General features: G+C 39.9%; 2 protein-coding genes across 3 annotated transcripts; both read right to left on the reverse strand.

The window, feature by feature from the left end:
- Positions 1-1,712: 1,712 nt before the first annotated feature.
- On the reverse strand, positions 1,713-3,880 carry LOC105055319 (putative UPF0496 protein 2). The gene is made up of 2 exons (XM_010937091.3): positions 3,642-3,880; positions 1,713-3,071 (listed from the first exon to the last, which is right to left on the reverse strand). The coding sequence occupies exons 1-2, from the start codon at positions 3,712-3,714 to the stop codon at positions 1,897-1,899; spliced, it is 1,248 nt and encodes a 415-aa protein (XP_010935393.2). The 5' UTR covers positions 3,715-3,880; the 3' UTR covers positions 1,713-1,896.
- A 4,100-nt stretch (positions 3,881-7,980) lies between these two features.
- On the reverse strand, positions 7,981-13,724 carry LOC105055126 (uncharacterized). Of its 2 annotated transcripts, XM_029267607.2 has the most exons (6): positions 13,413-13,724; positions 9,525-9,643; positions 8,758-8,815; positions 8,548-8,625; positions 8,269-8,477; positions 7,981-8,118 (listed from the first exon to the last, which is right to left on the reverse strand). In XM_029267607.2, exons 1-5 carry the CDS (start codon positions 13,588-13,590, stop codon positions 8,284-8,286), a joined length of 627 nt encoding a protein of 208 aa, XP_029123440.1. In that variant the 5' UTR covers positions 13,591-13,724; the 3' UTR covers positions 7,981-8,118; positions 8,269-8,283. The 2 variants fall into 2 exon arrangements, with proteins under 2 accessions (XP_029123440.1, XP_010935156.1); XM_010936854.4 differs by lacking the exon at positions 7,981-8,118 and having other exon boundaries at positions 8,120-8,477; positions 13,413-13,723.

Consider the following 13,724-nt stretch of genomic DNA (forward strand, 5'->3'; position numbering starts at 1 on the left):
GGTTATAAAGTGGTGCGGCCATCATTTTTTTTCGTAAAAGATATAGGATTTGGGTTTAATATTGAATCATGTCAGACAATTATCAAGCGTTGGAGAATTCAATCTATAGAACCCAACAAAAATGCGGATGAAAGAAACATATATTGGTATGCAGAGGTAAACCTGCTACGTTCATGTTTATTTATTGCAGGCTGATCAAGTTATGGTTTTGGACAAAATAAATCTTAAAAGCATGCTAATGAACTTTTAGAGGATCCTCAACTTTTTTTTTTTTTTAAACGATTGAAAGGATTTAATCTCCATCTTGTATCCCAAACCTGTGGGATAAGGTGATAATATCTGAGCTAGCAGTCGGAAGTCAAGAGATTCGATTAGGATCCTAAACATTGAAATTAAAATTAAATTGTAATTGACGCACCAAAAAATCAAACACGAGACACACATTCGTGACAGGATACATGTCTTGCACACAAGTATCACTGCAAAATTCACAAGCATGCCAATTATGAAGTGTACTTCTTAATCATAGGAGAGAAGGCAAAGCAAGAGATATATTGATCATGTTGATGGTGAAAGAAGAATATGGAAGAAAAGACAAGAAAAAGGAAAAAGTCAGATCTTGAAATTTTTTGCCATTTGAAGTTTCCTCCTATCTTTTGACTTTTTATACCTGGCAGCTATCACTTGTTTAGTCGAGAAGACGAGGTGAAGGCCACAAAATCTATGAAGTAGCTTTCGGAGCAACGTACGTGTTGTGCCATGGGGGATGAGTTGCTCTGATCCATACTGGTTGGTTTAAGTGTTCGATCATAATGGAACTGAAAAAGTTTAGATTGTGGAACAAGAGAGAATGAAGAGATGCAGATGAACTTACAAGGGATTCATTCTCCATTAACGCAGGGCTTCTTGGAATCGAATTGAAACATTAAGCATCTTTATTCTCTCTCGAAGGCAAAAAACCGTTCTCACTTGTATCTGACTTATGCTCTTTTGCTTTTTCATTTTGGATTGAGCGTGATGATGATTGCTCAATGCCTACAGGAGTGCAGTAATGATAGATGTGGTGAAAAACTGGGCAATTTTATTCTTAAGAATAGAGGATTTCTGAATGTCCATTTTGGATTGAAGAAAATTTTGCATGCCATGCCTAACCACTGCTATTTTCCCTCATTTTTTTTCATGATTTTCTCTTCTACTCTCTTAATCTCCATATTTCGCTGGTAAATCATCACTTTAATCTACACACAATATATAGCCCATTTACAGTGCCTTGATCTCTAAATTCAATTAGTTTGCATCAAGATGAAAAGGTGCAAGACCATCCAGAAAGACTAATATAGAAGCAAGCATGCCATATATAAACAGCCCAGTTTTTGGTTGTAGATCAGTTAACAGGCAGATAATGTATCTTATTCTTGTCACCCCAGCAAATAAGATTCCATTCAGGTTGTAATAACAGCGGATGACTAATAATCTTGGTCAAATACCCTACTAATAATTATGATTTCACCACGAGGGCAGAATCCTTTCTCATTCAACTCCTTTTTTATATCATGGATAAACCAAAACCGAACTTATTTCAAGTTAACACTGCATGAACTCATAGGGAAAATAAATAAATAGATACACATCATATATCCCTAGAATAATCTTATTCAATCGTTATCCATGGTTAGACAGAAAATAAGCAATATAACAACTATGAATGAGACCAACTCAACTCAAAGAATGGTCATATATATTTATTATTTATGTAGCCTAATGAAAACGAGACCAATACCTCATCATGGCCCCTTCAGAGAATTAAGTTCCTCACCATATCCTCGTAAAAGTTAATATCAACGCATATATAGAAAGAATTAATGGAAGAAAAGAAAGAAAGAAACATCTCCGCATTTACAACGTCGCTGCTGGTGGCGGCGGCGGAGCTCCTTCACCCATCATCTCCTGCGCCACCATCCTCCTGCTTCTATTAATAGTAATCAAGCACAGGTAGACGTGCTCCTCGAGCTCGTCGAGTTGCTCCGCCAGCTCCTCCTCCCCTCCCTCCACCTCCCTCGCCGCCTCCCTCACCAGCTGCCGCTCCCGGTTCCTCAGCACCAGCCTCGCCACGTCCCGCCCGTGTTCCACCTCGTCGTGCGCGCGGCGCACCATCCGGCTCACCGTATCCAAGTCCCTCCCCACTATGTACGCCCCCTTCGCCGCTGCATCCACCTGCGCCCCCACTCTCTTTAGATAACTCTCCCCTCCCATCCTCCCCCTTATCCGCCTCGCCGCCGCCCCCGGCCCTGCCACCATCGTCGGCGCCGCCACCGCCGCCAGTCCAGTCCCGACCACCGTGTGCACCGCGATCACCAATGCTGCCACCATTGCAGCCACGCACGCGCCAATTAGGATGACGCCGGACGCCTTCTTCGCGACTCGGATGAGCTTTGCTCGCCTGGCGATCCTCCGGTTGGCCTTCGTAAGCCGGTCCACCAACGGACCGTAGCCGGCGTGCACGTCGTGGAAATGAGCCAAAGTTTCCGAGGAGAGGGGGTTGTCGAGCTCTATATGGGACTTGAGCTCGGCGAAGGTGGTGCAATTGGTGTCAAGGCGAGCGCGGGCGAGTTTCAGTAGGAGGCGGCGGATGGAGCGGTGGTGGGAGCGAGCGCGGTCGATGGAGGCGAGAAGAGTCGTGCACGCGGCGCAGGCGTCGGAGGTGGTGTCGAAGTAGTCGAGGAGAAGAGAAAGGATGTGGAAGTTGGCGATGCCACCGCCAGTACCAGCGGTGGCTGCGAGGAGCGACTCTTGGCTGGGCTCGAGGAGGAACTCAGAGAGGTGAGAGTAGCCACGATAGGAGAGAGAAGAGGAGTGGGAACCCCGGCGATCCTTGACCTCTTCTTGTTGGCCTTCCTGATGACCGTGGGCTGGGGAGGGGGAGGAGATGGTTCGCCTCAGCTGGTGGTGGACTTTGGCCCACATGTCGGCGAAGGATTTGGTGCGAAGGGCGTTGGTGTACTCCTCGTCGACGTTGAAGGTGCTGCGGGCCGTGTTGTTAACTTGCGTCGTCGCCATGGGGAGCTCGTCCCCTGTGGGAAATGAAGAAGAGGAGAGATGAAGACATAAGGAAGTGATATTTTTTATAACTTTGGTAATGTATAAGAAAGAGACTCATGTGTTACTTGCGGAAGAAGTAAGACAAAAGCAAGAAGACAGGGCTTCCTGTTAACAAGAAATGTGTTTGTTTTTACTTAAAGATAATTCTATAGAGAATATATAGGAGGAAATCAGTCTCTAAATTCCTATCCTAATCTAATTATATTTCCATTTCTTCTTCATGATATTTTCTTTTCATCTGCACAGTGAAAAAGGAAAAAGATAACTAGAAGTAGAAGAAAGTAAGACACTAGTTTAATTACTAAATCTCATTCACAAGTGAAAAAGGAGCATCAAATATATATTTCGTCAACTTTGAAGAGTTATTAATATGATGGCGCCATGATTATCAAAAGCGTTAAATTAACAATCTTGGATTTAGCCTACATAACTTATTCACAAAACAACTCGAAAAAAGAAAAAAAGAGAGAAGAATGGTCTAAAGATTATGCGACAGACTCGGTACAAGATGAAGCAAAAATATGGGACCTAGATGGACTCACCAGTACTGGATGACCAGTTGATGAATCTGGTTTTTGAAGAAGACGAAGAAGAAGACCTCAACTTGGGCCACATGTTTTCGTCTAACCAAAATGACCTCCTTTAACTAGAACTTTTCTTCCTACTATAACCCCTTCTATTAGATCTATACGTAGTTATCTAAGCAAGGTATTTATTGCCATATGGCTTCAGCTTGCACCAAGGAAAACTGTCCTCTGAGAAGAAGGATGAAGAAGATAGGAGGAGGGGTGGAGTGCTCTTACTTATAAGGCAAGAGAGAAGAGAGAGATGAGGAAGCCAAAAACCCCACCGCCTTGAGAAGACGCCGGTTGACACGTCATCGAGGAGGAGGCCTCGACCTTACGGTTTGCCGCGGTATCTTCCAACAAGCCAACCTCGGGTGCGAGGGCCACAAGCACACGCCAATTAACTCCTTGCCACCTTTTTCTCTCTTTCTCTCGCCCGTTCTCACACTCTCTCCCCCTTCCACTCTTTCCTCGGCTCGCCACCATCCCATCAGCCCAATTCCTCTCGATCCAAGCCTCATGTATTTTCCTAGAAGGGCACGTGTATTCGCCCTACTGTTTACGAGGCACCTTGAACCGAGCCTTGCGTATTTTCCTAGAAGGGTATGTGTATACTTCCTATTATTTACTGGGGGCCAAAAGAAGGTCTGGTAATAGGGTCCGAAACCGAGGTTGCGTGAGGTATAATGCCATCCACCTCCCACGCTAGAATGATACTAATATGAACATTTAATAATAGTATATATTAGGCCAAAAATGGTCGGTTTATTAAGTTTATAAAGGAAGACGTTACGAGATATAACCCCATTGATGATACCTATATCTCTTCTTTATTAATTTATTTTTTCATGCACACAGAAAATCTTATTTTCTAAGTTGACAATAGAAAAGAATTATTGTTCAAGATTTTAATAGAATTATTTCTGAAAATTTCTGTTCACCAACTCCAGCAATAAGTGTCGTCCCCTAACGCATGTGCATGTTATTCATGGGTTGATGAATCAAGATACAAAAGAAGGTCGGAGACATGTAGTACTTAACATTAATATGACAGAAAAAAATAAGGAAATCTTAAGTGTAGGCTCACTATTGAGTCGTTAGTGAAATCTACCCAATATATTCATGGGACATAGAAGAGGGTAGAGGATTTGGACATTATTGATCTAGAAGGATATCATATAATTATTACGAAATTTGACTATGGATCCTTGCAGTATACATTTTACACTGCAAACAACTGTGGATGGTTGCCACATTGCTCATCTTAGAAATGGAGGGGATGTTGCATAATCTGTCTACCTCACATATTTAGTATCCTAATACATTGCTCTCCATTTTTTGAAATGAGCAAGAACCGCTTATTTCTAAAATGAGTAACGTGGCAACTATCCGAGTATGCACAGTTTTTTGCCGTGCAAAATATGTATGGCAGAGAATCTGGACTCCTGCGATATTCTAAGCTAATGCCAACTAGGAGCCAATTCAATGGATTGCCCAATCATTGTAGTCATGTTTAGACATTAGTGGCACATGACTTTTCATTAATAAGAATTAGTATATGAAACGGTATGTAATAACAAGTCCTCTAAGAACCAAGTACATACACATGCACATAAAAATAAAAATAAAATAAAAAAAGACAAGAAAAAGGAGGAAATCCTTTTTCATCGAAAATTAGTCGATCACCATTCGATCGATGAACTGGAGGGGGTCTAAAGTTGTGCAATGAATAGGTAGTTTCCATGTATCCCAAATATGGGAATGTTATTGATATTTCATATCTTTGTCTATTTATTTCTACTCTTCTAACCTTTCATATATTATTAATCTCATCTTTTATTTTTGTTATATTCTATATTTTGTATCTTTATATTAAGTTTTTCTTGTTTCCTACTTTTGATTTTTTTATAACATTTATAATGTGTCCAATTTTTCATTATATGCCAAATATCATTTCATTTTACAAATATATTTCTTTACGTTTTTTAATCTTGTCATATTTTTATTTTATTGATTTAATTATTTGGTCATATTTATACAATTATAAGTTCTATATATGTTTTTTCCAGAGTTTTCTTATTTTATTTTTAATTTCCCTAATTTGATCAATAGCCCTCAAATATTTCTTTTACTTGTCTATTTTGTTCTTTCCCACTGTACTTCTTTGATTGGTTTCTAGTAATTAATCCGGCCATAAGATTGACCTGACACGTTGTGCTTGGATGGAAAAGCGAGGCTATTAGTTGTGACACTTCGATATTTCAATATAAACAATATGGTGGGCAAAATAGGATTACAAATGTGTATGCTTGAAAGGAAAACATTTAAGGTGGCAGAAGCAATGAGAGAGAAAAGAAATTAGACAAAATGCAATGCTGATAGCATGTGTATTGCATGCATTACCGGCATACCTTTTTTCATGCTACACAATGGATCGAGAATGCAATGCAAAATTGTAGCACGTGAGACCTTATCATGAAATTTCATGGCTAAGCATCATTGATAGTTTTGTCATGATAAGGATGTCACGCTCCTTCACATAAAACGTATTAGACGGTTAGAGTCGAAGGCACCAACACAAGCCTATTAAACCTGTTGCTTTGAGTGCACTTAATCACAAGTCCATTCCTTATTTCTGGACGCCCACAATGCCAAATGCCAACATATCCAAATTAGTCACGCTTCAATCCCTTAACAACCCGTTACATGAATCAAATTTTAATAATTCTTCATAACTTGCAATTAATTTGTAGCAGACAAGACGCCTAGGCATCTAATGGGGGCCCCACATGATCCCTCCCCGCGGATTGGCCCATCCAGCTTCAAAGTGGAGTTCCCTAAGGAATGAGTTACGTGCCACAACTAATAACGGAGTAGAAAGAGTTGGTGGCCACAAATATTTGTAACCGAGACTTTGAATTCGTTATGCAGTGGAGCCTCTCCTCCTCTCTCTCTCTCTCTCTGTGCTTCTCCCCACTTGTCAGCTAAAGATTATTGCGTAGGGTGTCCCATTTTTCCTCTCTCACATACGTCATACCCCAGTGTTCTTCGTGATCTAACAGTTGGACGGTCTAAGATTAACTGGGTAAATGAGTTGGTGGCTATGGTGCGGGTTAGAGATAGATATGGTGGGGAAGTGAAAGGGATGGATGCTTCAACGGTTGTTCCGCCGAGATTTGACGATGTCCGGTTTACCACGTCCGCGGTTTACCACGTCGCGACATGATATCCCAAGGAATATGGAGACTAGGCCGCGGTTGGCCGCATGCAACTCGTGCTAGAAATTACGATTAGGATAAGGACTGGCCGTGTAGGAAGCCTAATCCGTGGTATAATACACGTTTTAGGGGAACTTACCGGCCGGTCAGCTTGATACTGACTGATTAGTATGTTATGTGTTTTGTTAGTTCTTATATATAGTTTGCCAGGACATAAATATTGTGACGTGATTATATCATTTTCTACACATAAAATGGCAATTGATGTCAAGAATTGAATATTAGATTTTTGATTATTTTAAGAAAATAAGGAAGCAAAGAACGGATCAATTTATTATGAAAGATATGAAACAAATACAGGGTGTGTCCAGACCAATTTCCTTTGTCATGTAAACTAGCATTGAGCGAATTGCCGAAAGAACTAAGATTGAGTGAGCTCTCTTGTCAAGTTGAGTTGCTTCGTTTGTTGCGTAAACTAAGACTGAGCGAATCCATTTATCAAGTTGAGATGTTTCGTTTGTCACGTAAACGAAGATTGTGTAGAGTTGAGACAGGCCCTTTTTGTAGGCCTGGGATGTTCAAACTCTGCCCAGCAACTTGAGTATTACACTTTCTGAACAAATTTTGATATTGCTCCACAACTTGAGTTCTTTTAATACTCTTTGAAATTAACTAAGAGCATGTTTGGTCAGAGAAAATATTAAATTTTGAAATAAAAATAAAAATAAATAATTTTCATTCCAACTGTTTGATTGACAAAAATTCTATTTTCGTTTGGATTCCAAAAAAAAAAAGAACGTCATAATCACTCAAAATCCAACCCCGCGTTTTCCCAGAATTCAAACCAGTCACAAACTAAGCACATCAACAGATATGATCTTTCCATTTTTTGATTCCCACCGTGAATCAAATACACCCTAAAAATTACTATTTTCAAGGATTGGATATTCTCATTCTCTCTTTAAATCAAAATGGGCATGAAACACCCTCCAATCAACTAGTTAGGAACAAAAATTACCCATTTCCATGTCCATTCAAAGACCCAACTCCCCTATCCAAACATACCTTAATACAGATTTGCACAAAATCACCGCAAGCTTACTCTTCCAAAGCACTGGGAGCTTTCGATGTTCTTCATAGGCGACTTAAGCAACTGATGCACCAGGATAATGATTTTTTGACTCACCGCACAAGCAGTTGTTCCGGACGCCATTGCACAAAACCACAGAAAAATTCTGGAAAAACAGAAAATACTTCTGCATTTTAGAAAATTTAACATTTGGAGGGTTACAGGAAAGAACCATGGTGGGGGAAGCGGAGATGGAATAATGGTTGGCAAAATTCATGAGTACGGCTCTACTACAAATAAAATTTACACAACATACCACCAACAGGATATATTACAAAGGCAGAAGCAACACAGGACAGGGGATGAACTCTGCCAACAAATTTCCATCAACATGCTTTGAATGGATTGCTTCCATGCTTAAGACTACTAGATCCAAGTTCAAATCATCAGCAACCTCGCCTATAATAGCAGTTGGCTTCTTTCCTTCTCCAAGCCTCTCCATCAACCCAAATTCCTTAAAGCCACCTGACGAAGAAAGGACCTCAATCATGTATGCTGGTTGTGACTGCTGCAAGGACAACAAAACAAAACCTACCTTCCGAAAGGTGCCATCTGATACTAGATAGTTGAGTATCATGCTCTGGGATTGACTCTTTTGGCTTATCATCAATAACTGCAGGGAAGATCAAATTCTATATCCCATGAAACATTTCATTCAAAGGTCTATCTCACCAAAACAATTTTACACTGCTCGCATGCATATTTTCAGTAAAGCTAGTTGGAGATGAAAATTCAGTAAGCATACCAACAACTGTAATGTCAGCTCCGTACTTTTTAGCGAGAGTAGTGGTGGTTGCTGCAGCCTGCCACAAAAACAAAATTTTATCAAAGAAAATAAAATGCAAAAAACAAAACTGCTAAGAAATGTTTAAGGCTCTACAATGGTAGGAAATGTATCATGGAGCGAGAGAATTTTCCTCCAATATCTGGAAGGTTTGGTCACTAGATTTTAGAACAAAAACAGATTTTCTAAAACTTATGTTAGGTCAGATGTTGGACTGGTTTTTAGGTCAAACAGGTACCTAGTAAAACCCAAAGTTGCAAAATAAGTTTCCTTCAATCGTAAATCCCACCATCAAGACCAAATCACCCAACCTAAACCATATCTTCCCATATCAAGGAAAAGCTCCATCAGAGAGCCATTTATAGCATATGTATGATTTCCACTTTTCTTCCTCTTCTCATCCAGTTCCTCTAGATCCTGTCCTCTTCCTACATCTGCCCCCACTCTCCCTCCCTCCCCTCTCCTCCTCCACCCCTAACCTCCCTTCCTCCTCTTCCCCTTCCCACTTCATCAGCCTGCTTGTCCTCTGCACTCCACCTCCTCCGTTCACCTCTCAGCTTGTTCCTCCCTCATCCACCATCCCTCCCACCCCTCCTCTTCCTCCTTCAAACCATCCTATCCTATTCCTCTCCCTTCATAGAAAAGAAAAGTTGTTCAAATATTTTGCTAAGCAAGTATTGATGCAGTGATAAATGGGTATATCGAGTTCTGCAAGAAATGGAAAGGACCTGTCTTGTTCCTTCTGAGAGGTAAGGGTTCCGGTCGGTAATTGGAAGAAGCACATGTTTGACATTTGTGAAAGCATCTACAGCCAAAGTACTTCCAGATTCATGCATCTCTGCCCTTGCTGAAAAAGGTCAGAAAAGAAGGTTTTAGCTTTAAATCACATTGATATAACCACATCAGCATCTATTCCAGGTTATCGATGGGCTTGTCATTACAGTTCACTTGGAGGTACCTACTTTTTCTTCTTTATTTTATTATTAACCAGTTAAACGAATTCTTTATCAAATAAGTATTAAAAATACAAATGCATTCCAGAAGGCAAGAAGAGTTCATACAGAAGCCATCCCTAGAGAGGAACCCTTTAAATTAGAGGACCACAAAAAGCATGACAATAACGAAAACAACCTCAAGAGCCATAAGATGTTACTAGATGGCCACCACCATAAATCTCTGATAGCTTTCATACAAACTCTATAAAGGTATTCAACTTCAAGCAAATAGATGGAGAAAGAAGAAAGGACAACAAAATGACAAGAACTAAACTAACTTATATCTCATGTTGTAGACCCTTTAGACTAAGAGAAAGTGTGGATGAAAGACAACCAAATAATCTATTCCTTCCTTGCACTGATTAGCAGATGTGCAGATCCCATCTACTTAAGAAACCTAACTAGAGAGAAGAAATGGAGGAAGAACCACTACTGTATAACAATAATCCATATCCCAACACCCCCCGCCCCCCCAACCCTCCCCCAACCCAACAGCCCAGCACGTGACCTTAAACCTGGGAAGGCTCAGGATAGTGGATGGTGGTGGAAGGGAGTAGATGAGGCAACTGACATTTTTGGTGTGAAGGGCAAGACTGCAGGACAACAAGATGTTGCAGCCAGCGGACTTGAGCACAATGGCAGATACAGAGATTTTTGCGTAGGGGAAGCAGGGGATTACAGCAAGTTGGTGGAATGGTTTGAAAGTGGAGATTAGAGAGAGAGGAAGTTGGAGAGTGGTGGAGTTGCTACCAATTCTTGCATCAATGGACGGGTCACCCTGCTGGGATGATGGAAACAGGGGCACTCATTTGGAGAGGGATGAGAAATGGGGAGAAGCACCTCAAGGGGGAGGGAGCAGGGGAATTCACCTAGCATATGATGTTTGTATGTGTCACATGTGAGCATGTAAAAGATGCTCATGAAATACATTGTTACCACAATATGACCTATTTATTAAGTTTTCACCTTAAATAGTATTACAAACACTTCAGGGAAATAAATACCTGGTAAATTAGTACCATGGAAAAATTTCTGATTCTTGTAGGATGTTGTTGTCTATAAGTTATCCAAACAAGACCAATGTTCACAGCCCTACCTCCTTATTTGAAGGGTTAAAGTCTCCAAATTAACACCATCTTAAGCTTGATTCTACCACTAGTGTAAGGACCTCATGGAATTCATCCACTTACAGTATATGGCACAGAGAACCCCAAAGCACGGCAATTATGAATTTGACGTATATCCCCACCCTGAACACACTGCATTCCAACAGACTACATATATGACAATGCTTCTGTGTGGTCTGAATAAATGAGTCTTATTATTGAAAAAGAAAAACTCATATTTTTTAAGGATGGCTTTCAAAATCTTTCTAAAAGAATGGCTTTAAATAATTTTTTTTTCTATTTTGCAATAGAAAAAGAATTTTGTGCCAAACAGCAGAGCCAACTAATGCTCCAGCTAAAATTACAGAACTTCTAAGTTCTAAGCATTCACATTGTACTTGATATATATTCATATCTCTCTCTCTCTCTCTCTTCACATTCTTTTGTATAATAAAATAAATTATTAGATGACACACTAGGTTGTCTCTTGGGCATAAATTATAATTAGAGCTTCATTTTCACTTCTTCTAGCAATAAAATGACATTGTTTGATTTAGTTTTACTAGTTTTCAAACCATTTTCCATGAGGTCGATTGAAACTTCTATCTCATGAAAGCTAGAAGTGAGAACACGAGCAGACACTAAAAGTGATGAAATGCAAAACAAACTTATTTGTTCCATACAGTTCATATGGCATAATCTTGTGAACTCCCCTTCCATGTTGTGTATGAGTCCATCTGTGCATATATGTACACCATGATATCTTCCGAATATCAAAAAACATTGAGAGAAAGCTTAAGCTCGATCCTTGTTGTGGCCCTACCTTATGCACCTCAGTGAAAAATTTGTTTCCAATGCTGAGCTTTCTGAAATTCATAATACAGCTTATAAATACTGCAGCTCCATTAAGGCACTTTTAGCATAAATTGATATGATCATTTATACAATTATTGCCCCATGCAACCAAGGTAGTAGTATTTCTCTTAGCAATACAACTATTATTATTGGCATTTTATTCAAACACACATGCTTCTAGGAGGAGCATTACTTCCATGCTCCTACAATCAAATTCATGGAGATTTTCTCTTTTTGTTTGTCCAACTATAGGTCTGTCAATCATAAACTCATTCTTTTTTCCATATCTATGCAAAGAGGGAGAGGAAAAAAAGAAAAAGAACTAATCTCTGCCCCTGGATACATGTAAATTTTTCCTCCATGACACCCATTATATCACCCCTCATGGTGATCTACCAGACCTTCAATCAAACAAAGCCACGTTTTAATTATTTCTGTTCTCCTAAAATTTCTATTAGTCTCCTATGAGAAAAATACCTTCATGGATAATGTATCTTGTACCATGCCATACCAGTTTCCAGAGATGGTCATCAGACTGTTCAATCTTCCATACCCACTTCATGATATGAATAAACAATACTTAATTGAATTTCAGGATATATCATCCTTGTTGTTAAGGATAAATAGCACAATACTTCTCTACCAATCATCAGCAATTTCCTTGTTCACTCAATGTATCTAAAATTGCTTCTTAACCCATCATCTTTTATAGCAAAATCAATGTTGTTATTTCTTCTGCTTCTAAAACCTCACCACCTTGAAGCATTTCGATATCTTATCTAAGACAATATCCTGATACAAACAAAATAAAGACAGTTTTCTGAATTGACCAGTGGTAGTCTGGTAGATGTCTAAGATCATATCTTTAATCTAGCTGTACAATCAGTCAACAACTTATGCAAAATAAGCTGAGTCCAAAATTTAAAGAGATTGATTTACAAAAATCTGGCTTCATTTTGATTTTGCTTTATCTTTTATTGAGTAGCATCATCACTCCACAACTTATGGCCTATTTACCAAGACCCTTTGGTTCACCTCAAAGTACCCCCAACTCAACACTCAAAAATGGGTACTGATGTGCTACCTGGGTAAGGATCCACAAGAATAAACTCTAAAGATTTAGAACGATCCGACACTGAGACACAGACCAGCATCTGATACTCATACCCAAATCTTGTTTACGGATTTTATGCCTCAACAATTAACAGAAACTGGTCTCTATCATCCACTACCTGACCATTATTAACTAAAATGACGACACCCATAATCAAGAAGCACCTAAAAAGATCTATATCCATTATTTTCCTATTCTTCATCCTAGCCATCCATAGTGATATCCAACTACCGTCATACACAAAAAATCCACTAAAACGAAATGATACAAAAGCTATACTCCTTAGTTTTAGTTATGTATATAGCTAGCAAAGACTCAATTAAGAAAAACTTAGCCTTAACCCTCAAAATTGGGCATCCACCCCAGCATTAAACGAGAGGCAAATAAAGTATCTAATAATCCTTAAGCGCGAGAGAAATACTGATAAAAACTTAAACATGCCTAGCTATCCATGGATCAAGAATACCAGCAATAGAGAAACTATTATCCAACACATGTACTAGAAGGCAATGCAATGGACTGTAAAATAGAAAGATTAGCTGATACCTCCGGATCGGGCTCTTCGGGAGGTGGAGAAGGGGTTGGCCCTCTTGGCCCAGAAAGAAGGGGGATGAGAAGAAGAGAGGGAGACAGAGAGACGATTTATAGGCATCGATGGTGACCAAGGATCGGCAGTATACGGGCGAGCCAGAGGCAAGCAAGGGAGAGAGCAAGCGAGAGCCATGGAGAGATTTCGGAGCCTGTCCTCTCCTATTTTTTCCTCTCAGAGAGAGAGAGAGAGGATTGGAATGATTGGGGTTTTGGTTCTGGATTTTATTTTTATTGAGGAAGCGACGGGAGCAGCTTCCAGAGCAGCGG

The sequence above is a fragment of the Elaeis guineensis genome, chromosome 12, assembly GCF_000442705.2.
Source record: "Elaeis guineensis isolate ETL-2024a chromosome 12, EG11, whole genome shotgun sequence".
In the NCBI taxonomy this organism is placed as follows: domain Eukaryota; kingdom Viridiplantae; phylum Streptophyta; class Magnoliopsida; order Arecales; family Arecaceae; genus Elaeis; species Elaeis guineensis.